A 27,778-nucleotide genomic window follows, 5' to 3' on the forward strand; every position below is an offset into this window, starting at 1 on the left:
AGGAAATGATAGAAGAAGAACTGGAAATGACTGGTTGTACTGAGAAGAACCTTTCCAGATGAAGTGGATAGAGGTAGAGGAATGCCACCATTTCAGAACAGGTTGAAGGAGGTGATCCTGCCCCTCAAATCTGCTCTTATGAGACCCCACTTGCAGCACTGTGTGCAGTTCTGGTGTCTTCAACATAAGAAGGACATGGAGCTGTTGGAACAAGTCCAGAGGAGGCCACGAGGATGCTCAGGGACTGGAGCAGCTCCTGTATGGAGCCAGGCTGAGAACATTTGGGCTGTTGAGCCTGGAGAAGAGAAGCTGTGTGGAGACCTCAGAGCAGCTTCCAGTGTGTGAAGGGGGCTACAAGGATGCTGGGGAGGGACTCTTCATCAGGGACTGGAGTGATAGGACAAGGGGTGATGGGTTCAGACTGAAACAGGGGAAGTTCAGGTTGGATGTAAGGCACAAGCTCTTCCCTGTGAGGGTGCTGAGGCGCTGGCACAGGGTGCCGAGAGAAGCTGTGGCTGCCCCATCCCTGGCAGTGTTCAAGGCCAGGTTGGACACAGGGGCTTGGAGCAAGCTGCTCTAGTGGAAGGGGTCCCTGCCCGTGGCAGGGGTTGGAGCTGGATGAGCTTTAAAGTCCCTTCAAACCCAAACCATTCTGGGATTCTATGAGCTGAACTGGGCGAGAAACACTTCAAGGACTGGCAGTGCCCTAGTGACAAGCAGCAGGCATAGGTGAATATCAGAGTACTTTTCCTTCCTTTTTTCCACCCAGCTGATGCTCTACCTACAGAACTGGGCAGCCTTCACTCCTTTTCTCACTATCTCGAAGGACACCAGATTCAGGAAGCTCAATTCTGTTTTCAGTGTCTCCCCTGTTTTTTTGTCTTAGTCCTGTATGTCCTGTGGATAACGTATGTGAGCTGAATACCAGGGAATGGGGCAAGCTTTCCATGGCTTGTTTGGAGCAGGTGTTTTTGGTGGTGGCACCACTTGGTTTTCTATGGTATGTGGACCACACCCCCTAATAATAATGTAGCACGGGGTTATTCTGGCAGGGAAATTAGAAGATGGTGATGGGAAAACATGTACATTTCACAGTTCTAGGTGATGGATGGATCCCATTCCTGCATGCACGGTACAGAAATATCCTCTGGAGGAAAGCTGTGAGCAGTATTGTTTAAAGAAAGCTCTATGGAGAGCAGGCATGTGCTTCCCTGTTAGCAGACCTGTGTGTTGAGTAAACTCTAGGTAAGCAGATAGGTTATTTCACCTGGCTTGTGGGGTGACAACCATCCTTAAACAGCTTAAACCTGCTTTGGGACAGTTAGGAGACTTTGCACTGAAGTGGCTGAGGTGTGGGCACATTCCCACTGCCTGTTGGACATATGGTGGTGTCTGGAGAGATGTGCAACAGACAGCAGCTGTTCCTTAACCAGCAACAGCTTTTCCTGAAGGTACAAATGGGTTGGGATGATCTCAGAGTGCTGTGATTGGGGTGTAAATGGTGTGTTGAGGGAGGGGATCCTGCCTCTCTGCTGTGTGAAGGGGAGACCCCCCCTGCAGCCCTGATCCAGCTCTGGGGCAGCAGCACAAGAGGGACGTGGAGCTGTTGGAGCGAGGCCAGAGGAGGCCATGGAGATGCTGCGAGGGCTGGAGCAGCTCTGCTCTGGAGCCAGGCTGAGAGAGCTGGGCTGGGTCAGCCTGGAGAAGAGAAGGCTCCTGAAGGGGAGACCTGAGAGCAGCTCCAGTGCCTGAAGGGGCTGCAGGAAAGCTGGAGAGGGGCTTGGGCCAAGGGCCTGTAGGGCCAGGCCAAGGGGAATGGCTTTAACCTGCCCAAGGGGAGACTGAGCTGAGCTCTTAGGCAGAAGCTCTTCCCTGTGAGGGTGCTGAGGCGCTGGCACAGGGTGCCCAGAGAAGCTGTGGCTGCCCCATCCCTGGCAGTGTTCAAGGCCAGGTTGGACACAGGGGCTTGGAGCAAGCTGCTCTAGTGGAAGGTGTCCCTGCCTGTGGCAGGGGTTTGGAGCTGGATGAGCTTCAAGGTCCTTTCCAACCAAAACCAGTCTGGGATTCTGTTATTCTGTGAAACCTGGGTGACACTGTCAAGATTCCTAAAATGCAACAGATGAGTGAGGGAAAACCTCCGGGGTTGTTTCCTGCTTCAGATCGTGTTGTTAGCTCCAGGATTTAAGAAGCTGTGTGAGTGATGGAATGTGTCTTGGCTTCTTCAGAAGCAAACGGGGATCAAAGACACTCCTTGTATTCCTCTTTCCTAAATAGTCCTGGTAGACTGTGTGAATTACCATGTGCTGCTGTGTTTCTAGATAGGAAATACCTTGAATATTTTGCATCTGGTTTGGATAAGCCACGGAAAAGTACCATTGTTGTATCTCATAGAATCACAGAGTCCCAGACTGGTTTGGGTAGGAAAGGACCTTAAGCTCATCCAGTTCCAACCCCCTGCCATGGGCAGGGACGCCTTCTACTAGAGCAGCTTGCTCCAAGCCCCTGTTTCCAGCCTGGTCTTGAACACTGCCAGCGATGGGGCAGCCACAGCTTCTCTGGGCACCCTGTGCCTGTTTTTGCTTTGTTTCCCATTTTAAAACAAAACCTGATTAGTGCTCATTGTAAATACGCTTAAGCTTCAAACCCAATCTTCCTATTGACTAATGATATAAAGATATATTTAATAGTGAATGCCTTTGGTTTGAGAAGGGCTGATGAAACATTCACAGTCCCCTGCAGCTTCCTGGTTTTGATTCCTTTTTGTATTCCCCTAAATGGAAAACCCGTGTTTCAGCATTGTTTTGTGTTAGGTTGTCATGTTTCTCTGCTCACATCCACAACTGCTCATACTTTGCCGAGACAAATAGCTGAAAACATTGCCTAGGTTTGAGGTTACAGGAGTTCTCTCTCTGTAGTGACAGAATTGATTCTTTTTGGCTCTGTTGCTAGTGGCAACTCATCCTAATCCCAAACTGTTCAGTGCTGTGATTTATGGGGAGTTTATGTTGTCTGGAATTGTTTTCTCTATGCGTTGCTGGAGGGTCATTGTTCAGGCACCAGGTAAAGATACTTCATGGCTTACAATAGAAGTAGTTTATTGTAGGTGGCGTGGACTCAGTGTTTTTAATGATGTATAAAATCTGAGCTCAAAAATATGCTTAAAAGTGAAATTTGGGAGAAAATTGCTTTGTCATTTATGAGAGGTTTGTGAAGGAGAAGCTTTTGTTTCACTGGAAGCTTGTGCTGATCCAAACCACAGATGTCTTCTGTTTAAACTCCAGTTTCCATGTGGGTTTGCAGTGTCACACAGAATATTTTGCATATATATTAATAGTTTTCTTTTAATTGGATAAATTTCACTGAGTGTGTTTTACATATGGGCATCACAGGGCTGGGCACATGGGGATCAGGTCTCCCTGAGACTTCTCCAGTCCCATTTCTCTCAGCCTTTCCTCACTGCTGCCCAGTCCTTGGATCATCCTTGTGGTCCCTTCTCTGGACCCTCTCCAGCCTATCCACAACTTTGCTGTGCAGCAGGACCCAAACTGAACCCAGTATTCCAGGAGTGGCCTTACCAGCACTGAGCACAGTGGGACAGTGACACCTTTATCCCTGTGGTGATGCCCTTGTTGATGTTCCCCAGCACCCTGGTGGGTCTCTTTGCTGCAGCTGCTCACTGTTCACTCCTATGGAGCTGGTTCTTCCATGTCCCTTTCCCAGAGCTGCTCCAGTCAGGCACATCCCAGCCTGTGCTGCTCCAGGATTGGGTTTGCCCAGGGGCAGGACCTGACACTTGTCCTGTTGAGCTCCATCAGTTTCTTCCCAGCCTGTCCAGCTCACCCTGCAGGGTGGCTTCACCTTCCCAAATGTCCACTTCCCCACTCAGTTTGGTGCCATTGGCAAACTGTGTCATGGTACAGTTGATCCCATCACCCAGATCACTGGCGTAGGTTACTAGGATATTGTATCTTTTATTTCCTTAGAGAAAACTGCAGTTTGAAAATGATGTGTGTTGTAGTAAGGGATTTATAGAGGAGGGAAGAGCTCTGATACATTGCAGGATGTGTGTTTGAATTGTCAGTTCATGCCTTTCTGCAAGAACTTTAGGAAGCTTATGCAGAACTGCTTTAAGACTAGAGATGAGGTAGTACAAACAGTCTGTAAATCAAAATCAGGTTTCAAGAAAATCATCTTTTATGCTTGCCAGAGAACTGGACTTGCAGCGAGCTTCCCTACAGGAAAACCAGCTGAACTTCTTGACTCAGCAAGCGAAAAGCTTCTTGATGTTACAAATACTTGTGCTTTAAGAGTTGTAAAGATGCCCTTCGCACATCTGCTGAGATGAGGCAAACGTGGAGTTGATTCACAAGCAGGAAATGTCACTGGCTTCTCATGGTGGCTCATAGAGCTCCACTGTGGGCAGGAGTTTAGGCTGTGGGTGACCTCAGGAGAGTGGTTTCGAGTTTGGCCTTCTGGCTTGTGTGCTTTCCCAGCTGATGGAGCTTGGCCTATGAGTGTGCTCTTGTTCAAAGCCTTGGCCTGGAGGCCACATTCACACTGCATCGAGATGTTTGTGGTGTAAGAGCTGCAAACTATCCATGCTTGTCGTGGGAGGAAGGCTGGGATTGCTCTTAGGAGTCCTGTCCAGACTTGAGCTTGCATGACCACAAATCGACTTAAGGACCTGCGGACATGCTGCCATGAGAGCAGAATCCAGCTTGTTCATGCAGTTGGTGGGCAGAATCTCCTGGGAAGCAGCCAGGAAGGGGAAATATGCCTGGATTGATGGCTTTAGCTTAGGTTTTCTGAGGAGGAAAGGAGCAAATCATCCCGTTGTGTGGGAAGATGAGGAGTGTCAGCAGAAGCCCCTCAAGGTTGAGCTAGGAGTGAAAAGACAGGATACAGTGAGTGAAAATGATGGGCAGCAAAGGAGTGTTAAAGCTTTCCTTCACTGCTGAAGGATATCACTTACACCTACAGCTGGTCAGGGACATACAGGGAGCACTATGGGAATGGTGGCAGCAGAACACTTTCAGAGGCAATAGGGGAAGATGTGTGGTGGCCTCGAGGGAAATGACTGCAGTGCTCAACATTAGTTTCTTCTCCCCTCAGTCTTTGAAGCCAAAATCTTCACTTAGACTTCAGTGTTTAACACAGCATTTGGAAAGAAGAGCCAGGATAATGCTCTGACATGAATGTTGATGAACATCTTTCTGCAAGACCTGGGGGGGAAGAATTGCACATAAATGTCTCCACGCAAAAGGGCATGGTTGATGATCTTGTGCTAATCTATGAGACAGCAAGTTGAGCTCAAGAGCAGACAAATGAAGCCAACCCAAAATCTAAGCAGCAGAACTGTGGTTGAACAGTGCTATTAAATGCTCAGTGCAGAGCAGTAACTTACTCTGGAGTTTATTGAATGGGTGGTACAAAGTCACTAGAGCAGCTTGCTCCAAGCCCCTGTGTCCAACCACACTGCCAGGGATGGGGCAGCCACAGCTTCTCTGGGCACCCTGTGCCAGCGCCTCAGCACCCTCACAGGGAAGAGCTTCTGCCTTATCTCCAACCTGAACTTCCCCTGTTTCAGTTTGAACCCATCACCCCTTGTCCTATCACTACAGAAGAGTCTCTCTCCAGCATCACTGTATCCCCATTCAGATACTGGAAGCTACTGTTCCTTTCCCTTCTTCCCTACCAATGCTGTGTTTGAACTTAATATACACCTAAGGAAGCTTCGAGAGCTTTCCAGCTGCCTGTCAGCTACTTGTGTTGAACCCCAGAGCTAATGGTGATGCTTTTACATCCTATAGGCAGTGAAATGGTTCAGTGACTGCGTTCCAGGCAAGGCTATTGCATTATTACATTTTCTATACTCACAGGAGTTGTGCTTGGCAAAGGAAAAGCCATTTTTTAGTGTAATTATGTCAACTCCCCAGCCTGCAACAGGCCCTGAATTTGAAGCTGTGGCCGCTTTGTGATGAAAATCACTTCTGATCACTCAGCCTCTGTTGTTAGGTCTATGTAGTGTTAAAATTGCCCCTTTGAAGTGGCACATTGCTTGCTCTTGCCTTTGAAGAACCACATGTGTGCTTACCTGGTGGAAAGGAGCCAACAGGAGACCCCTTCTTGTTACAAGGGTTTCTAATTTTACTAACCTGGTTTGTTGTACTCCAGCTTCTGAAGGCTGTCTCTGGGTAACTGTAGAAATCAGCGCTTTTCTGTCCTATAACATCCTTTAGACACTCAGAATTTTATGCTTATCTTTCAAAATGCTTTTCTAGGGGTAATTCTATTTAGGATAAACAGGAAAACACAAAGAGGAGCCTCTTGCACACAGCTTTTGCCAGTCTTGTCCTGAGGGATCATTTCTGTAGATGAATTATTGTTCCAAGTAGGTTGTCTTTGTCTCTGCTGGACATGGAAAGGGAATATTAATGCAGGTTGTTCCTGTGTGTATGGGTGTTCCTGAAGTACCTAATTAGGCACAGAGCTGCTGCTGTGCTGTTAACTCAGCATTTATTGCCAACCGCTGGCCTACACCGAGCTACAGTGATGCCTGATGTTAGCTGAAGTGCTTCTGAATTCAGGGTTGGGTCTTTGTCAGTGTCATACCTGTCCTGGAATTAAAAACCAGGTAGAAATTCGCTTGTATGATACAGATTCATGATGGTGCATTTTCAGGTTAGTGGGGAAAGTGGGATGAGTTGTGGCTGCCCCATCCCTGGCAGTGTTCAAGGGCAGGTTGGACACAGGGGCTTGGAGCAGCCTGCTCTAGTGTGAGGTGTCCCTGCCCATGGCAGGGGGTTGGAACTGGATGATCTTAAGGTCCTTTCCAACACAAACCGTTCCATGATTCGATGGGTGACGTAGGCTGGCAGGAACCTCATGAAGGTCAACAAAGGCGAATGCCAAGTCCAGCCCTGGAACACTCCAACCTTGAGCAACAGGTCAGGCTGGGGCAGCCAGTTGGGAATTTCAATGCCATCTTGTACATGAATATCCCAGAAGTGAACAGTTCACCATCGGGTGCCTCCTCTGCTGCTCATGGATTAGAATCTCTTTCCCTTGCTTAGAATAAATCCATCTCATCACTGTAAAAGCCATTTCAGATCTGTTTGGCTGTTCAGGGAGGTGGGGAATTGATATTTAACACTGCATTTTAAGTTGCTGCATGCAGGTTTTGGTTTCAAATGTAGGTTGGGATATTTTGGAGGGGGCTAAACTGTATCCGTGCAGTTATTCCCTGATAGATAAATGGGGTTTAGGTTGTTCAGTCGTGATTTTTGTCTCAGAATGGGACAAAAAAGGTGAACAATCCCAGTCTGTGATCCTAACTTGATACATGACGTTGGGGTTTGAGTGTTCTGGGATTACTCCCAGAAATGAGAGCTCTGTTTTAATGTTTTTAATGGAAGGTTGTGGAGTGAGCGTCTGATTCCATCATAAAGAAAACCAGTTTAGTATTAGCTTGGATATCCTCGCACAGTGTGTGCGCTCCCAGTGTACATCAGAAGCAGGAGTTGCAGCGTCATCATTTTCCACTGGCAGATGTTCCAGCTGTCAGGAATTGATCTGCTTTATGGGAAGCTGGAAATTTGGGATATTTCCTAATTCACTGATTCACCTCCTTGAGTGCTGGGGGATTGAGTCACTTTAAAATCAGTCGCAATCTGCTCTGCAACTCTGAAGTGGATTTACTTCAGGAATTCTTCATGGGGTGAACTCATTTTTAGACTCAATTTTGAGATTGCCTTAATAGCTCATAACATAAAACCAATGGAAAATCATCTAATTCCTGCTCCTTTTCCCCCGTTCCTGTTCTCATGGCATTGGGGCTGTACAGATCTGCTGCGCTTCATGTGGCTTTCACTTCTGTTGACTTGGGGATGTGTGCATTTGGTAAAGCAAAGAGTAAATTATACTGACTGAATGATGCTGAGAAAATGATTCTGTTACAGATACAGGAGTGTGTATTAAAAGCGTTTAAACAATGGGTTTAGTTATCATCACCATGCAGTGTGTGTAAGTGAAATTCCCCCCTCTCCTTTCATCATCTGTCAGATAGCACTGAAAGCATTGGTTCTGTTGCTGTGTGTTCTGCTGATGTGGGAAATCCACTCTCTGTAGAGCTGAGTGTGGTGTTTGCTCATTTCCCTGCTCCTTGCTTTGTTAGTGTGGCAGTTGGGGACTGCCTTAGGTCAAGGTCAGTTAAAACAGGTGCTTTTCTGTAGTGTAACAGTTCCAGATGGTTTGGATTTTATATTGTTTTGTACATTTTCTGCTGCTTTGCGCAGTTGTATAATACTCTTTTAATTACAGTTTCTAAGGAATTAGTCTGAATGTCCACTAGAGCAGCTTGCTCCAAGCCCCTGTGTCCAACCTGGCCTTGAGCACTGCCAGGGATGGGGCACCCTGTGCCAGCGCCTCAGCACCCTCCCAGGGAAGAGCTTCTGCCTAAGAGCTCAGCTCAGTCTCCCCTTGGGCAGGTTAAAGCCATTCCCCTTGGCCTGGCCCTACAGGCCCTTGTCCCAAGCCCCTCTCCAGCTTCCCTGCAGCCCCTTTAGGCACTGGAGCTGCTCTCAGGTCTCCCCTTCAGGAGCCTTCTCTTGTCCAGGCTGACCCAGCCCAGCTCTCTCAACTCCTGACATTTCAAAGGAAGACAGCCGTCCTCTGCAGAGCTTCTCTGGCTGCTTGGCCTTCAGAACGAACATTCCTTTGTAATCCCTCCAGGATTAGACTCATTCTAGTCACACGGAGCTGTGAGCCATGGAAGGAGCTGCAGGCAGCAGTGTGAAGAGATGCTGTGGGTGGCTGGAGTTAAATCACCTATGTTGAAACCATTGGAATAATTCTCCTGAGTGTGACTTTTCCTTCAGGCTCGTAGCAGACTGCCCAGACACCAGGGTCTTTTAAAGATAGGTGCTTGGTCACTCTCTGGATTGGCAATAAAGCAGAGTTCCTTTTACATTGCAGCTTTTTGTCCTGATGGTGAGAATAAGTTTATTTTTATTGGGTTTCTTGGTTTTGGAGAACTTAAATCAGGATTTTCCTGCAGTTTGAGGATTGTGCGCAGTATTAGACTTAGATGGAAAATGCTTACAACTTATAGACACCAAATATTGTTGAATATTTTCTTGACAGGCTGAGAACACTGGGGCTGTTGAGCCTGGAGAAGAGAAGCTGTGTGGAGACCTCAGAGCAGCTTCCAGTGTCTGAAGGGGGTTACAAGGATACTGGAGAGGGACTCTTCATTAGGGACTGCAGTGATAGGACAAGGGGTGATGGGTTCAGACTGAAACAGGGAAAGTTTAGGTTGGAGATAAGGCAGAAGCTCTTCCCTGTGAGGGTGCTGATGCGCTGGCACAGGGTGCCCAGAGAAGCTGTGGCTGCCCCATCCCTGGCAGTGTTCAAGGCCAGGTTGGACACAGGGGCTTGGAGCAAGCTGCTCCAGTGGAAGGGGTCCCTGCCCGTGGCAGGGGTTGGAGCTGGAGGAGCTTTAAGGTCCCTTCCAACCCAAACCAGGCTGGGATTCTATGACTGCATTTATTCTTTCTCACCCTCTTTTTAAGCAGTCAAAGTCTTTAAATGCTTAAAAATGATTTTTAAGGGGGCAAAGGGAATTCACAGTTTGCAGGATAAAGATGATGTTTAGGATCTGCTTTCCAGAAACTAATCTAGGATTCTTATTTGGCTGTCCAGTTCTGCTGTTCTCTGCACTAACTAATGCTTAATTTGTGAAGGGCTGCAATAGCAGATATTAATACTTCCCAGTTTAAAGGATCCCTAAATACCATTCCTGCTTCCCTGCAGAGCCACTAATTCATTTCTTACAAGCTTTTTCAGTAGCAGTTAGAGAACATTTTATTAGCTCGTGGAACCAAATGTTTCCTTATATGAATAAACTTGAAATTCCATCTGGAACAACAGTAAGGTTAAGAATATCCCATCTTTGCCCATAAAATCAGGATACCCATGAAAGTGTTCAGGTTTCCCAGGTTAAGGAACGATGATGCATTTCTTAGTCAGACTTTTGTTTTTAGTTCCCTTGCCCCAAAGAATTTTCTCCTGGGAAATGTGGCTACTTGAGCCTCATATTTCATCATGTTTTGTAATATATTTATAGCTGTCATAAAAGGATTCCTGTCTAAACTGTCCCGAGGTTAAATCCAGCTTTGTGTTTGGCTAATGGAGGGAAATGCAGTCACAAAGCAGCGGAGAACACCGGCTTCAAGGGATGCGGTGCCTCATCCTGCTGCTCCTTCAGGATTTACCATTATATTAATTCACCAAAACACAGATCAAACACCAATTCAAGTATTGTATAAGTCAAATGATGTGCTGCCTTGCCAGTTTTCATTCCAAACCCCCATTTAGAGCACAGAACCAACTCGAAACGTTTCTAATTGAGGGAGGTGCTACTGTACAAGACATGTTCTTCATGCTGGAGCTTGCAGTCCTGCCAGGTCCAAGATCTTGGTTGGGTTTGCAAGCAGATTTGCTTTGCAGGGTGTTTTGTAGTAGTACAGTAAGGCCAGTTGGATGCTTTTGTTTCTCTTCTCCAGTGTAAACCTTTCAATGTAGCAGGTTTTTAGGGGATATCTCAGGCTTCCAGCTTGTGATATTTGTTGTTATGCTGTTAATTTAAGTGGAATTTGTTTTGCATGAGGAGGGGGGGAGCCCTCATGGTGAAATACAGAGCTCCATATCCAGGTTCTGTGAAAACCAAGTATCCTGAACGTTCTGTGATTATATCATAGAATCACAAATGGTTTGTTTTTGAAGGGGCGTTAAAGCTCATCCATTCCCCCTTGGCCTGTCCCTACAGGCCCTTGGCCCAAGCCCCTCTCCAGGTTTCCTGCAGCCTCTTCAGGCACTGGAGCTGCTCTCAGGTCTCCCCTTCAGGAGCCTTCTCTTCTCCAGGCTGCCCCAGCCCAGCTCTCTCAGCCTGGCTCCAGAGCAGAGCTGCTCCAGCCCTCACAGCAGCTCCATGGCCTCCTCTGGCCTCACTCCAACAGCTCCATGTCCCTCTTGTGCTGCTGCCCCAGAGCTGGATCAGGGCTGCAGGGGGGGGTCTCCCCTTCACACAGCAGAGGGGCAGGATCCCCTCCCTGAGCTGCTGCTCACGCTCTGGGGGTGCAGCCCAGCACATGGCGGGGTTCTGGGCTCAAGCGCACACTGAAGCCGGGTCATGGGGAGCTTCTCTTCACCCAGCACCCCAAGTCCAAATCTTTTTAATTAAATAATTGAATTTTTAGTATATTGATTTATATATTAATGGATTTCTTTTCTTCTTCTTTTTCAGAGCATTCAGTCAGAAAAGAGCAGCAATCGAGAAGGAATATGCACAGGTAGGTTCTAGAGTAATTTTATTGTCTATGGCGTTCTCTTGATGTAATTTATTCATTAGGTCTGTAGGGTTTTTCATTTACCCTTTCTGTAAGTCACTATGAAAGTACCTCTTGAAGCTCCAGTTTTGACAGTTTGGCCTATGCAGGACTTAGACCTGTTCCGTGTTTGCATGGATGTTTTGACTCGAGGAAGTTCCTGTGTACAGAAACCATTTTTCATATTATTCTTTTCAAAGCGTTACAAAGTCAGGGACCTCTTTGAGGTTTTCTCAGAAGTTAGTGTGAAACCTGAGCAAAAAAAAGTAAAATCAGGTCAACTGGAGGGAGAGGAAATGGGTTGTGGCATCCTCGGGCCAATGTAAATTTACATTCCCATTCTTCAGGAGGAGCAGCTTCCCATTCATCTGCAATAAAAGCAGCCAGATTTGGCCTCGTGCTGGTGATAGGGAGTGGAATGAATTCTGATTTGTTTGGGAGAAAGGAGGGAGGATTGATTTTTTTTTTTTCCCTCCCTGCTTCCAAAATTAGAACGCATCTCATAAGGGTACAGCTGCCTCCTTCATTTACAGGGGAGGCTCTTGGAGCTTAAGTCCAAGTCCAACAGCTTAAAAAGACATTAATTTATTTTAAAACAGATTAGAAGTTGAATCAAATAGAAGCAAAGGAGCTTGTGGAGCTCAATATACAATAAATACAACTGGGGATGTGCCTGATGTTACAGTTGTTGGTGTTGGGGCAGGGACAGAGTGATGTGAAAAGGGAAGCTGTTGCTTGGGTGTCCCTACCTGTAGTTTGTGACTTGTTGGGTTAAGCCTCCTGTTAGTGCTGCATCACCCCCAGGTCTGCCCAGAGCAAACATCGCTGCTGGCCTGGCTTTGCTACTCTGCTCTCGTGAGACCTCACCTGGAGTGTTGTGTGCAGTTCTGGTGTCCTCAGCATAAAAAGGACATGGAACTGTTGGAACAAATCCAGAGGAGGCCACGAGGATGAGCAGGGGCTGGAGCAGCTCCTGTATGGAGCCAGGCTGAGGAAGTTGTGGCTGTTGAGCCTGGAGAAGAGAAGCTGCGTGGAGACCTCAGAGCAGCTTCCAGTGTGTGAAGGGGGCTACAAGGATGCTGGGGAGGGACTCTTCATCAGGGACTGCAGTGATAGGACAAGGGGTGATGGGTTCAAACTGACACAGGGGAAGTTCAGGTTGGAGATAAGGAAGAAATTCTTTCCTGTGAGGGTGCTGAGGCACTGGAATGGGTTGCCCAGGGAGGTTGTGAATGCTCCATCCCTGGCAGTGTTCAAGGCCAGGTTGGACAGAGCCTTGGGTGCCATGGTTTAGTGTGAGGTATCCCTGCCTATGGTAGGGGGGTTGGAGCTGGATGATCTGAAGGTCCTTTCCAACCCTAACTATTCTATGATTCTATGATGAAAGAAGATTTTGGTGTCTGTGCCAAATGCTTTTTCTAGCCCTACATCTCCTGTAGGGAGTCTGAGCCCTCAAACTCAGCTGAAACCACTTTGTAAATCACATGAAATTTGCACTGAATTCAATCCAGATGTTGACAGTAGTGCTCTGAGGATCTGCAGTTACTGCTGCTCCTCTTCCTCCGCTGTACGCGGACTGGCATCAGCATCTATCGATTCCATTGGCAGTTGCACTTGATTTGATTCAGAGCAACAATTTTTCATTGACAGAATCAATAGATGCCTCCTGAACCTTTGATTAAAAGTATGTGTTCTTTAGTGAGTTTTGTAAGGATTTTTTGTAATGACATTGAATTTAAGTTCGTTCTTGATACATTTATCCATTCTGCACCAGGACTGTGTTTTATATGCAGCAGTCGCTGCTTTTAGGGAATAGTCTGGATAAGCTGGAAAAATAATTACATTCTCGGATTCAGAAGGCTCAGTCTTAACAACTGAGGCTTTCAAGTCCTTGCATTTAAACACCCCCCCCCCCTCAGCTTTCCAGCAATCCAGCTGCATCATTTGACATCCCTTCAATGCCTGCTTCTATGAATGAGGGCTTTGGGCTCGCTTCCTTGGTTTGCTGATAAGTGCCCAGTTCAGGAACAACGTTGGATGTTTCTTCTTGGGCCTGTGAAAAGGATTTCTGTGTTGGAGATGGTAATAAAATTCCACATCAAGCCTTGGTTTTGGGGGGGGGAGAGGAATTGTGCTGCAAAAGAAATGTGAAGTCGGATTCATCAATGGGGGAATCTTCCTTTTGAACCTGGTCTAAAGGAAACTGGAGGTTTCTGAAGCAGGATTTCGACATCTTTTCACAGGCTCTGTCCAAAAGCCTCTTGTCACTCTCAGAGGACTCAGAATATTCTTACTTAGGACTTTTTGGCAAGTGAAAGAGATAAATAGTGGTGGACAGTGAAAACCAATTGCCCAGAACTGAATGCTTTGTTGGTTAAAAGAAGTTGTGTTCTGCTGCCCAGTGCTTGGTGCCAAGTTTCACTGCACAAAGTGCTTTTGTTTGGAGTAATACCTATACAGATGCTCATGAAACACATGGGGCAGTGTTGATAATTTCCTCAGGTATCTTGAATGCATATGATGTATCAGAACCTGTATGTAAGTTATGCTATGGCTCCTTTTACCAAGGCAGTTGGTTTTACTCGGTCTCTTCACCATATTGTACCTGTTGAAGTGATTTCAAGCTGGTTCCAGTGCTTATTACCTGCCTCTGGTGGCTTCTTCCCTGGCTTTTTTGGCTGTGCCATGGTATAAATGAGAGAAGCATTTGATGCATCAGCCCTCCCGTTGCGAAGGCCTTTCTGGCTCTGTTGTGGATATGCATGGAGAGGTTTCAGTGGTATTTTCAGTACTGCATCATTAAATAGACATTTGAGGCTCACCTTAATATTCAGAAATTGAGAGCTTGAACAGGCTTTCATTTCCCATTAGCAGGATTCCTAGTTAATAGCATTTAAATTGCAGTTTTATAGAGTATTATTAGCTGTGCTCATGATTAATAAGCTGGCTGAAATCAGGAGGCAGGAATACTCTTTTGTTAGCTGAAAGAGCAACTTAGTGAATGCCTGATAAAACACTGTTTTCCTGAGCTTGTGAAGGAGGTAAAATGGTGTTGTTACTTCGTTTCAGGTTGTAATTGCACCTCTGCTGTACTTTGTATTATTCTTTAACAGTTTTAACACAACAGGAGCCTTTCGCAGTCTGTGTCCCACGCTGGGAACACACAGAGGGGAGATGAAGATGAGCTCTTAGGCAGAAGCTCTTCCCTGTGAGGGTGCTGAGGCGCTGGCACAGGGTGCCCAGAGAAGCTGTGGCTGCCCCATCCCTGGCAGTGTTCAAGGGCAGGTTGGACACAGGGGCTTGGAGCAAGCTGCTCCAGTGGAAGGGGTCCCTGCCCGTGGCAGGGGTTGGAGCTGGAGGAGCTTAAGGTTCTGTTAACCCAAACCAGTCTGGGATTCTATGATTCCATGTCCTGTTTTGTCATGCTTTGGTTTTGGTCCATCTTTGGCTCTCACTGTGTTGGAGTAAAACGTGACTCCAGGCAATCAGCATGGTCCACCTCTATGAGTGTACAAGTCATCTCAAAGAGGTTGAGCTGTGAAACATGCTCCCCGTTTCAGTGCATGCTAATCAATTGCTAACTGTAATACGTCAGCTGAGGGCACTGAGGAAACCAAGTGGGAAAGTTCATTCTATCAGCTATATTAGAGCTTTGGATTTAGGCTGAGGAGCAAGAAGGAGCTTCTGTTGAGCTGAAAGAAAGGAAAAAGCCACTGACTTACGATTTCTGTTCCTGCCTGCCTTTCGGGTGGTCAGATGAATGTTGAAGAGATGTGTGAGCTCAGGAGAAGCAGCTATCTGATCTGTGATCTGAGAGTGGACAGGTCACTGGTGTTGGTTCCTGTTGCAATGAAACTTGAGACATTTAAACCACTTTAAAGTATGGAGGAATAGAAGGTGGTACAGTTTGTACCCACACATTCCTGTTGGCAGCTGTGAGTGAAGTGCAGCCTATCACAGGATCCCAGACTGGTTTGGGACCTTAAAGCTCATCCAGCTCCAACCCCTGCCACAGGCAGGGACCCCTTCCACTGGAGCAGCTTGCTCCAAGCCCCTGTGTCCAACCTGGCCTTGAACACTGCCAGGGATGGGGCAGCCACAGCTTCTCTGGGCACCCTGTGCCAGCGCCTCAGCACCCTGACAGGGAAGAGCTTCTGCCTAAGAGCTCAGCTCAGTCTCCCCTCGGGCAGGTTAAAGCCATTCCCCTTGTCCTGCCCTACAGGCCCTTGTCCCAAGCCCCTCTCCAGGTTTCTTGAGGCTGTTGTCCTCCACTTGCTTACTGGATTGGTTCTACCACTGAAGTAATAAACCCTCCTCAAGTGTTTTCCAGAGCACTCAGTGACATTTTGGTGTAATTCCACATTTGTTTGCTGCCAAGGTAAAAGGTATTTGTTGTTATGCTGTTAATTTAAGTAGAATTTGTTTTTCATGAGGAGGGGGGGAGCCCTCATGGTGAAATACAGAGCTCCATATCCAGGTTCTGTGAAAACCAAGTATCCTGAATGTTCTGTGATTATATCATAGACTCACAAATGGTTTGTTTTTGAAGGGACGTTAAAGCTCATTCATTCCCCCTTGGCCTGGCCCTAGAGGCCCTTGTCCAAAGCCCCTCTCCAGCTTTCCTGCAGCCCCTTTAGGCACTGGAGCTGCTCTCAGGTCTCCCCTTCACACAGCAGAGGGGCAGGATCCCCTTCCTGAGCTGCTGCTCACGCTCTGGGGGTGCAGCCCAGCACACAGGGGGGTTCTGGGCTCAAGCGCACACTGAAGCCGGGTCATGGGGAGCTTCTCCTCACCCAGCACCCCAAGTCCTTCTCCTCAGGCTGCTCCATCCAGGCTCCCCCAGCCTGGGTCTGTGCTTATTAGCTCATTCCCTGTCGTCTGGACAGAAAGCTGGCGTTCTTTTCAGCCTGGAGGATACAGAAGGTTACTGTGGCCTCAGGGAGAGCAGGAAGAGATTGTGGACTTTAAGGGTGGGTCCCTGCCTTGGTGACAAACACAAGGCAGCCATAGGTTGACTGGTCAATAGCCTGTTTTGTTAACCCATGAACCTGACTGACTTCTTTCTTCCTTGGAGGAGGATGTTAGCTTTACTGCTGTGGCAAATCTCCCTCTAGAGTATTGCTGTACTACTGACGATGTTTGTCTGGGGTTTGATTTGTGCCTGAAACCAGTGACTTCTCTAATCAACCAGTCAAAGCTATCAGTGAAATAAGCCCTCAGGGTGGGGAAAAGATGTATTTTTAGGACTTTATCTTTTAGGGAATTAAGGGACTTCTGTATTCCAGATCATGTGAGGAAGGATTTAGTTGGTAGTAAGCACACATACAGAAAGGAGTTATTTCTCAGGCTTATCTTTTGATGAAACTTGGCTTTCATTCCATGGTTCCTCTGCAGAGAAACTTCCTCTTGTAGTAAATGAGGAGACTATGTAGAGATTTCCGTGCTGGGCAGGGAGATGAATGATTGCTATATGTGGATGTACTTGATAGCAGTTGGTTTGGAGACAGCGAATGCCTTTGAAATCCAGCTCTGGATTTGTTGAATTTGCAAGCTTTCTGTAGAGAATGTTAGGAGAAATCCAGAGGGAAACCTTTCCATCCATGAGCTTCCTCATGTCTGCAGGTGGCGGCTGTATCTTTGCTGTCTAGTTTAAGAGCAGACAAAAAAATCATTAAAAAAGCCCTTTATATCTCTGAAATCTCTCAGTATAGTCTTTCTCTTTTGATTTTCAATGTCTTTAGTGCACTGTTTTAGATCTCTTTATAAAGCCGCATCCAGCCTGGCTCCTACTGGCTTCATGGCTGATCCCTGATGCTTCAGAGGCTCGATGGTCATTACTCAGAAACCTGTCAGTAGTTTGGAGGCAGCTTCATTCTATTTAATCAGTAGTATTGCACAGAACTTCAGGAGTCACAGAATCCCAGACTGGTTTGGGTTGGAAGGGACCTTGAAGCTCACCCAGCTCCAACCCTTGCCACAGGCAGGGACCCCTTCCACTGGAGCAGCTTGCTCCAAGCCCCTGTGTCCAACCTGGCCTTGAACACTGCCAGGGATGGGGCAGCCACAGCTTCTCTGGGCACCCTGTGCCAGCGCCTCAGCACCCTCCCAGGGAAGAGCTTCTGCCTAAGAGCTCAGCTCAGTCTCCCCTCGGGCAGGTTCAAGCCATTCCCCTTGGCCTGGCCCTACAGGCCCTTGTCCCAAGCCCCTCTCCAGGTTTCCTGCAGCCCCTTCAGGCACTGGAGCTGCTCTAAGGTCTCCCCTTCAGGAGCCTTCTCTTCTCCAGGCTCACCCAGCCCAGCTCTCTCAGCCTGGCTCCAGAGCAGAGCTGCTCCAGCCCTCACAGCAGCTCCATGGCCTCCTCTGGCCTCGCTCCAACAGCTCCACGTCCCTCTTGTGCTGCTGCCCCAGAGCTGGATCAAGGCTGCAGGGGGGTCTCCCCAGAGTGCAGCAGAGGGAGAGAATCACATCAATAAGTGGTCATCTCTCAAAAGAGGTTCGGATTCATGCACTTAGGGTACAAAACCAAGAGGAAAACTTGATTTTCAACCTGGATTATGGGCAGTATGTATTCATTAATGAATAATTGCTTTAAATAAGTGTCTTTATTCCTTTCCATTTTCCTAAATAATCTCCTCTTTGGCATGGAATGTGTGTACATGATGTCAGATACCTCTGGAGCCTGGACTGTTTTATTGGCTTGCCTGAAATCTCAGCTTGGCAGGCTTTCCCTTTTCCAGGAGAGGATCCATACAGCTTCCCAGTCACTGCCTGATGCAGAGATCATGCATATTGATGACCTGCCTTGGTCCTTTAAGCCGTGATGCTGAAGAATAATACATCAGCAGAACTTGCTGCTTCCAGAAAGCAAACACCTGCTTGATCCCACCTTTGTATTATCCTCTCCTATAGCCCAACACTATTCAGAACACCAGGATATCAAGCAGAGGTTGAAGAAAATGAAGTGTAAGACTTTAGGAGCTATTCACCCCATTCTTTCCAACAAAGCATGGAGAATCAGTGGCCCTGAATGCTACAAAGACATGATCTGCCTCATTTCATAAATGCTTAAATAGACTATTGTGGATTTTAGAATAACTTGTAGAGACAAGTTGGACAAATCAGGTGTTCTAATGGGATTATCGATACAATTCTGCACTTGTCACAGCTCAACCCCTTAGTGCACGTTACCCTTTCCCCCCCCCAAACAAGAAGCTCTTTAGAATTCTCTCTATTAAATGTCCCTTTAACATTTAATATAATATACTTGGCCTGGAACAAAGGCTGTGGGTCTACGTGTGACATTCCAAACAATATTATCAGTGCCCTTCTCTTTTTATGTAGATTTTGCATTCAGTTGTTGGTGTAGTTTTTCTTTCCCCAAGAAACCCATGTCAGCATTTAAAGCAGGGATGGGGGGGGGGGAGTATCAGGTATCTGATTTAGGGCTTGTCTCACTGACAACATGTTCTCTTAGGTGGAAAACGAAAATGCCTTTAACTGAAATACTTGTCCATTTAAAAGGCGTGTTCAAAGGCAGCCTTTAGAAACTGCGCAGCTCTCTGCTGCAGGCTTTATGGAATTCTTTAGGTTAAAATAATATTGCCCTAAGAACAGAGGTGGACTGTCAGCTCCTGTTTTCACTGAAAACATCGAGTTCCTTCGAAAGGGGTTGCTAAGCTTCAACTTACACTATTCCTACAAAGAAAGCCCTTCAGAAAGAAACTGCAGGTTTTGCTGAACTGATGCAAGCGAATTTCTCTTTGCCTGCTTTTAGCCCTTATTTTTCTTTCCAATTACTGCACTCATAAGCATCCACTGCCTGCAGTTCTGATGCATGTGAGTGGTTCTGCTTTCAGATGAAGAGCTTTAGTCTTAAAAGGTATTCATTTTTTACTCAGTCGTTAAGATTTAGTGAACTGGGCCGTGTATCCTTCAGTCTGTGGAGTTCATACAACCATAGAAGGGTTTGGGTTGGAAGGGACCTTACAGCACATCCAGTTCCAACCCCTGCCATGGGCAGGGACCCCTTCCACTAGAGCAGCTTGCTCCAAGCCCCTGTGTCCAACCTGGCCTTGAACACTGCCAGGGATGGGGCAGCCACAGCTTCTCTGGGCACCCTGTGCCAGCGCCTCAGCACCCTCATATACTCTTTATGTGCATTGTGTTTTGTTTTAAATCCCCAAAGCTTCTAGGAAACGGGCCAATATTTGGCAGATGAGCATCACCTGCATCCCTTCCTCCTATTTTCTAGCACACCATAAGAAGTTCAAAAGCCATTTGTCTTTTAGCCTTCTTCTGGTTTCCTGTTGCATTTCTGAGCTTTCTTAGTCCTGCATTTATTCTGGAGCCCTAAATTTAAAGTAAAACTTTTTTTGTATTCCAGGATAACACTGCTGCTTTCCCAAATGAGCACCTTCTCTGTTACAATCCAAAGGCCACAATTTAGGGTCCAACCAGCAATTCCTGCGTTGTCTGGGAAGGATGCTCTGGAGAGTGGGATTATAAAGAAAAGGTTTGTTTAAAGAAAATAAGTCCTGGATAGATAAAGGGATGTAGAATTGCATCCCTTGTTTCACCCTGAAGTTCAGGTAGCTAATTCAGCTGAGGAAGTTTTCTGCAGTTCAGCTGGGTTTTGATTCTTAGGCAGACCAAGGTAATCCGTAAGAGGTGTTACTACTTTCTTCTATGGGGCTACAAAGAAATGTTTGTTTGCGCCTTCTATACAGCAGTTTTGGACTCTGTGTGACTCCTTGTATTATAGGTAGTAATGTTTCTGAGCACTCTTCACATCTCTCTGGTTATTATACCTTTACTAAGGATAAGGTCTCCAGTTCTCAGCAGTACTGATCCCAGCAGTTCACTTAACACCTAGCATTGTGTTAGATGGACGTCAGGTAAACTGGGCAGTGATTCTTGGCTACTGTTTTATCATAAAAGGGTTTACTTGAAAGGGTACAGTAGACATGTTCTTACCTATTTTTAAAAGCTATAATTCCTTCTTCCCCTTTGCAACCCTGCAACCAGACCTCTACAAACCAGACCATGTTGACAGCTAAAAAAACCCCGCAGAGAGAGAATGTTTAAGTCAAATCTGCCATGAATGATGATTCAGTGTAAGACCTTATATACACAGTAGGAGATTTGTTCAGTTTTAGACAGATAAAAGGCCTTTTATCAACCAGTCCTGTCTCTTCTCTCAAGGAAGAGACGGGAGAAGGGGAATGCGAGGTTACTGAGGCCAATGCAGGAGAAGAATCCAAGTGGTAGCTGCAAAGTAGTAAAAGATGTGGTGCTAACGTGATAAATATATTCTACAAGCAAAGAAGTCTGCATGAGCTAAGGAAGTGGGTACTGCTGGTGTTTGTATGGCTTACTCCTTTGGTAAATATATAACTAAATTGCTAGGATTTAGTCTCATAGTGTGGAAATCATAGGATCCCAGGGTGGTTTGGGTTGGAAGGGACATTAAAGCTCATCCAGCTCCAACCCCTGCCACAGGCAGGGACCCCTTCCACTGGAGCAGCTTGCTCCAAGCCCCTGTGTCCAACCTGGCCTTGAACACTGCCAGGGATGGGGCAGCCACAGCTTCTCTGGGCACCCTGTGCCAGCGCCTCAGCACCCTCCCAGGGAAGAGCTTCTGCCTAAGAGCTCAGCTCAGTCTCCCCTCGGGCAGGTTAAAGCCATTCCCCTTGGCCTGGCCCTACAGGCCCTTGTCCCAAGCCCCTCTCCAGGTTTCTTGAGGATGTCGTCCTCCACTTGCTTACTGGATTGGTTCTACCACTGAAGTAATAAACCCTCCTCAAGCATTTTCCAGAGCACTCGGTGACATTTCGGTGTAATTCCACATTTGTTTGCTGCCAAGGTGAAAGTTTTCAACCAAATAATGAAGTTTGTGGGGGAATTCAACAGAACTGTTATTTCCAGGGGCTCGGAACTGGATGATTTCAAGGTCCTTTCCAACCCAAAGCATTCTGTGATTCCCTTTGCTGTAAAACACCGGGAGAGATGCAAGTACATTTCCTAAGTACAATTCTGAATTGAAGCCAGAATGTGGAAGAAATTTGTGTGATGGTATCCATTATAATTCCCTAGAATTCATGCATGCAAATGACCGTCCTAATTACAAGTGTGAAATAGTCAAGACATACTTGGGCAGTTGGGGTGTTGCAATTCCAGTGTAAGTGGTCACAGTGGTTTGGCTTCTTGGTCTCAGAAACTATTGCGACTTAATGTAGTGGTGTTCACAGGTCTGCATCCTGTTGGTTGCATCTGAGCAACTGGATGATCGTTTTTCAGTGTTTCCCATGAAAAGTGAGATCAGTCTGTTCAATGAGCTTTATGGTGGGAGATATCCATGTCTATTAAAAGGAATTAACTCTGGGGCTTGGAGCAAGCTGCTCTAGTGGAAGGTATCCCTGCCTGTGGCAAGGGACTGGAACTGGATGAGCTTTAAGCTCCCTTCCATCCAAACCAGTCTGGGATTCCATGGTTATATCATAAAATAGAGTTTGGTAAGTTAGGGACATCACCATCATCGATATCATCATCAAAATGAATATCACACAGGAATTGGAAATCCAGGGTAAGTACAGTGCAGGAGCAAACCCTGTGCATTGATTTGCATTTTAATTTCTCTATGTAAAACGTTCCTTTCAGTCACCAAAATAGTTCTGATGAGTGCATGGACTTAATTCATTATCCTGTATTTTCTGCCTGCCGTACTCCCACTGCTGTTCCTTTCACTGGCAATACGCTCAATGTTCTGCCTTTTTTGCCGTTTCCAGGGTAGTTTGTCATATTTTCAACCCGAAGAAAAGCAGATTCCATCTTGGTTGCAAACAGAAACTAATTGAGTAGGAGGAAGACTGGAGGTTTATGAAGCCCCCCCTCAGCTCTGGTTTTCTTAGCTCTGATTGTGTACAAATGTGGCTTGAAGCGTTTCTTTTTTACTTTCACAAACCATAAAGAGGGGATTTAAACTATAAAGAACACTTAGCAAGGGCTGGTCGCATACTTTCTGGGATGAGAAATTTGGGAGGTCCCAGGTTTCCTGGATTTATTTCTGCTCAGGATGCCAAGTACATCTGTGTTTGCTTTTTGATTGTCTGTCCAAACAGCCTAGCTTGAAACTTGCACTTTTCCCATCAAATCCTGTTTCTTCTCTTTATAGTAGTGTCTTGAAAGGCATTTTCTGTCTGGGGTTGGTTTAATGGGTTTGAGTTTTGCTGGTAATTTCTGTTCGATCAAGGTAGAAGAGAGCATCAGTGTGATTGCCTCCGGTGAATATGGCTGGAGGTGGGATTTGGGAATGGGAATTCTTCTGTGTGCTTATGGAAGAGTTGTCTTCTGGATAAGAAGGATTCCACCAGTGCTGGGGATGCATCAGAGATGTCAGACAATGGGAGAGGGGCAACCATAAGGGGTAAGGGGTAGTCATGAGGAGAGAGGAGGAGTGGCCATGAGGGGTAAGGGGTAAGTCGTGAGGGGAAGGCCAGCCATGAGGGGAGATGGGTTTGCTCTTAGTGACATGGTTTAGGGATGGACTTGGCAGTCCTGGGGGAACAGTTGGATGTGATGATCTTAAAGGTCTTTTCTGACCTCATTGATTCTATGAGAAGGATAATGCACTATCTACCTGTATAAAAATATGCAACTATAATCAGGTATAAGGATGATACAATTTTTACTTCTGTAAGAATCTTTTATGGAAAGCAGACTTCTGGGATGATGTGCCCATGTTTCAGGGCTTTGGTTATGAAAACCTGCTGTTAAACCTGCACGTGCTGCTGTTAGATGGATAGAAAATGATACAGGAGAAAGCTGAACTAATTCATCCAGGCTGCGGAGGCTGTGACGGAACATGAATGAAACTAGAATGGTGTGTACCTCTGTAAAGCTAACCTAAACTTTCCCTAGAGCAGTTCATATACGTAAAAGAGTAAATGAACATCCCCTTTGTGAAAAATCATCATTCACCTCTACTCTTATATCTGAAGTCAGAGAAGTGAACATGTGTGACACCTGAAGATATCCCCCAGTGCAAGAGAGACGTGGAGCTGTTGGAGCGAGGCCAGAGGAGGCCATGGAGATGCTGCGAGGGCTGGAGCAGCTCTGCTCTGGAGCCAGGCTGAGAGAGCTGGGCTGGGGCAGCCTGGAGAAGAGAAGGCTCCTGAAGGGGAGACCTGAGAGCAGCTCCAGTGCCTAAAGGGGCTGCAGGAAAGCTGGAGAGGGGCTTGGGACAAGGGCCTGTAGGGCCAGGCCAAGGGGAATGGCTTGAACCTGCCCGAGGGGAGACTGAGCTGAGCTCTTAGGCAGAAGCTCTTCCCTGTGAGGGTGCTGAGGCGCTGGCACAGGGTGCCCAGAGAAGCTGTGGCTGCCCCATCCCTGGCAGTGTTCAAGGCCAGGTTGGACACAGGGGCTTGGAGCAAGCTGCTCTAGTGGAAGGGGTCCCTGCCTGTGGCAGGGGTTGGAGCTGGATGATCTTTAAGGTCCATTCCAACCCAAACCAGTCTGGGATTCTTAGCTTCAGAGCTGATCTCCTGCACTCCAGCAATAATTGCATATCAATAAAAGGTAGAAATTGCTGGGTTTAGTTGTGTGTTTATAATAGCAGGGCTTTATAATGGTGGAAGACTTGAGCTACCTCTTCTCCATCCCCTTGTTTCAGTTGAAGCTGTTCATCCTCAAGAGTTGTTCCTTAGTTGGCCACTTTATGGAAGTTATTTGTAGGAATTTCGAAGTGCATTTCTGGTGCTGTACACGTGGCTGTTAGGACCCGGGTTAGATCTGTTGATCTCCAGAGCTCCCTTTCAACCTCAGCCATTCTGTGGTTTTATTTCTAAGCAATTAAAATATTAGGGATTTAATAGCGAAATGAGCTGTGTTATATTTTCATGTCCCTCTTTCAAACAGCTTGAGCTATTTCAGAGTTTGAGTGAAGCTTCTGCCTGATATGGTTTGTGCAGACGTGTCTTACTGGCTGTTTTGGTACCTCCAGAGCCTCAAGGAATGGGGCAATATGTTTTTAATGCTTTGAAACTTGGTTTTTACAATTAGGAGGCTGACAAGTTGAGGTTGTGCAGGTCATCTACGGAAGTTGGCATGGACCCTGTGCTTTGTTCTATTATACAGTAGATTTAAATGAATCCATTGAAGATTGTGGAGATTGCTGTGATTCTGTGAAGATTCAGCTTCCCTTTTATTTTACAAAGGGGAATAGACAAGGAGAATTCAGCTGCCCTTTTATTTTCCCTAAGAGCAATATAAAATACAGCCTACGATGTGGGATTGGATAGATCCTCTTTGTTTTAACTTCGTGCACTACGGTAAAATGTGCTTTCATGAAGCGTGCAGTGTTTCAAATGCCTCCCCCCCCTTTTGTTTTCATAGAAATGAATTATTCTGGTACTGTAATACCTCTAAATAAGCATTTTCACACTGCTGATGCAGTAAGATTTCATATAACCACCAAGGTATTTTTGCAGGTGTGGAAACCAGGGGACACACACAGAGGTCTTTCTGTTTGAAGGCAAAGCAGCTGCTAGCTAGGGGCTTCCTCAGTGCTGCAGGATTAATTGCTGGTATTAGTGCTCTTACTTTTGCCCTGGTCTCTATTCATTGCATCACCTTCAATTCACACCCTGTGCTCTGAAGCAAAGTCTTCAATTGCAGAAGAGGGTTGTTCAATTCTGTTCCTGCAGTAGGCTCCAGAGAGAGAGAAAGGGGTTTGATTGCAAAGGGAGGTGATGGTACTTAACTGGCTGCTGGAATAGGTGGGGACTGCTTTGTAAAACCTAAGGATGAGCTTTTCACTTCCTTCTCTTCCAGCCTTTTGTTTCTCTGGAGCTGTTATTTCATACTATGAGTGATGGCAGTGGAAAAACTGACAGTGTGAAACCCTTTTTGATTGTCCATTGGGACATCTGTGAAGGAAGGGACAATAATGGCACCAGCCATCAGGATACATAAAGCATCAATTGTATAAGCGTATTTTCTTCTAAGTTTCAATACAAACACAAATTACTTCTTCTTGTTCCTCTCTCTAAAACTACAAATGGTGGAAGACATTTGGATCAGTTATATTGTCCTTCTGCGCTCCGTCTCCTTTCTATGTAGGCTGTCTCCATTAATGCCTCTGCTCCAGGTTATGGATGAGAATACTTCTGTTCTACAGTTGTCCAGACACAGTTGGGTACCTGTGCTTTCAGAAATCATGGAATCACAGAGCAGCTGGGGTTGGAAGAGACCTTAAAGCTCACCCAGTTCTAACCCCCTGCCATGGACAGGAACACCTTCCACTAGAGCAGCTTGCTCCAAGCCATTGTATGATCCTGTTGGAGCGAGGCCAGAGGAGGCCATGGAGCTGCTGTGAGGGCTGGAGCAGCTCTGCTCTGGAGCCAGGCTGAGAGAGCTGGGCTGGGTGAGCCTGGAGAAGAGAAGGCTCCCGAAGGGGAGACCTGAGAGCAGCTCCAGTGCCTAAAGGGGCTATAGGAAACCAGTCTGTGATTCTATGAAAAAACACTAAATACAGCTAAAGAATGGAATTTAACATAGTGCCTATTCCTGCAGCCCACAGTGCTGAACACACAAGCTGATACCATCAGCCAGGCTGCGCTCGTGCTCACACCAAGTCTAAATTCCAGCGATGCTTCCTCAGCACATCCTAATCCTGCTATGAATCAGCAGCATTTCACGATCCTGAACCTGGATAAACTCCAAGAATAATCAGGGAGAAACTTTGTGAAACACAACATTAGAAGCTGGTTGAAAGAGTAAATCCCTCTTTATTCCTGTTATGTACAACCCTGTGAGGGCTGGAGGTGGAATTTTACAGCTTGCTTAGGAAATGGTTTTAGAGTCATAGAATCATAGAATAGTTAGGGTTGGAAAGGACCTTAAGATCATCCAGTTCCAACCCCAGTGCCACGGGCAGGGACACCTCACACTAAACCATGGCACCCAAGGCTCTGTCCAACCTGGCCTTGAACACTGCCAGGGATGGAGCATTCACAACCTCCCTGGGCAACCCATTCCAGTGCCTCAGCACCCTCACAGGAAAGAACTTCTTCCTTATCTCCAACCTGAACTTCCCCTGTTTCAGTCTGAACCCATCACCCCTTGTCCTGTCACTCCAGTCCCTAATGAAGAGTCCCTCTCCAGCATCCCTATAGGCCCCCTTCAGACACTGGAAGCTGCTCTGAGGTCTCCACGCAGCTTCTCTTCTCCAGGCTCAACAGCCCCAGTGAAGTTTTAGTGGACAGTTTTAGTGAAGGGAATCTCATCACTGTCTAGTGTAAAGAGAGGTTTGTAAGCCTGAGAGTATTTCATTTGTAACTTAGTCTATGTCTTGAATTTAGCTACATTTACTGTCTCAATTTGGAAGTTACACCTACCTTCAGCTCTGTGGCTTACCAGAAAGAGCACGAATACCAGAAACTGAGGAAGTATTTCAGGAGGTGGTTTTCAGCGCTTACACCTTACCTTGGTGTAACTTCCTAATGGCTGGGACACAGAAGGGAAGAAAGCAAACAAAAACCTGAGATAAGCGGTGCAAATCTGCAGAGCAAAGCACTAAGATACAGCTGCGGGCTTGGAATCAAGATCAATTTACTCACACACAGCAGCAACCCTTCTCACCATGCACTTAAAGAAACTAAGCAGTCATGGCATGAAGGTCACTGTAAAAGATAACTGGTTCCAAGATCCAAAGTAGAGATGAGGGGGCTGAGCTGCAGGGACAGGCAGGACTTTGCTCTGGGGCTCAGCTGGTGGGGATGTGTATGAACTGCCCAGAGAAGGTGAGGAGCAAAGAGCTGGTATCTGCTGATGACAGCTATTCAGAGGGGTGAATTTAAGGGCTGATATCAGGGAAAGGATTTTAATGAAACTGAGTCACAGGATCATAGGATAATAGAATCCCAGATTGGTTTGTGTTGGAAGGGAGCTTAAAGCTCATCCAGTCCCAACCCCTGCCACGGGCAGGGACCCCTTCCACTGGAGCAGCTTGCTCCAAGCCCCTGTGTCCCACCTGGCCTTGAACACTGCCAGGGATGGGGCAGCCACAGCTTCTCTGGGCACCCTGTGCCAGCGCCTCAGCACCCTCCCAGGGAAGAGCTTCTGCCTAAGAGCTCAGCTCAGTCTCCCCTTGGGCAGGTTCAAGCCATTGCCCTTGGCCTGTCCCTACAGGCCCTTGTCCCAAGCCCCTCTCCAGCTTTCCTGCAGCCCCTTTAGGCACTGGAGCTGCTCTCAGGTCTCCCCTTCAGGAGCCTTCTCTTCTCCAGGCTCACCCAGCCCAGCTCTCTCAGCCTGGCTCCAGAGCAGAGCTGCTCCAGCCCTTGCAGCATCTCCATGGCCTCCTCTGGCCTCGCTCCAACAGCTCCACGTCCCTCTTGTGC

At 46.9% G+C, this 27,778-nt stretch overlaps 1 protein-coding gene across 2 annotated transcripts in view; it reads left to right on the top strand.

Moving 5' to 3' along the window:
- FCHSD2 (FCH and double SH3 domains 2) overlaps positions 1 to 27,778 on the top strand; it is a 149,495-nt gene that overhangs the window by 19,044 nt on the left and 102,673 nt on the right. For both annotated transcript variants that reach the window (XM_062639140.1, XM_062639141.1), the window contains exon 3: positions 11,303 to 11,348. In XM_062639140.1, the coding sequence (XP_062495124.1) occupies positions 11,303 to 11,348 (46 nt within the window). The remainder of the gene's footprint in view (positions 1 to 11,302; positions 11,349 to 27,778) is intronic.

This window comes from Pezoporus occidentalis, unplaced genomic scaffold, assembly GCF_034315485.1.
Source record: "Pezoporus occidentalis ecotype Australia unplaced genomic scaffold, CSIRO_AGI_Poc_V1 ctg6, whole genome shotgun sequence".
NCBI lineage: Eukaryota > Metazoa > Chordata > Aves > Psittaciformes > Psittacidae > Pezoporus > Pezoporus occidentalis.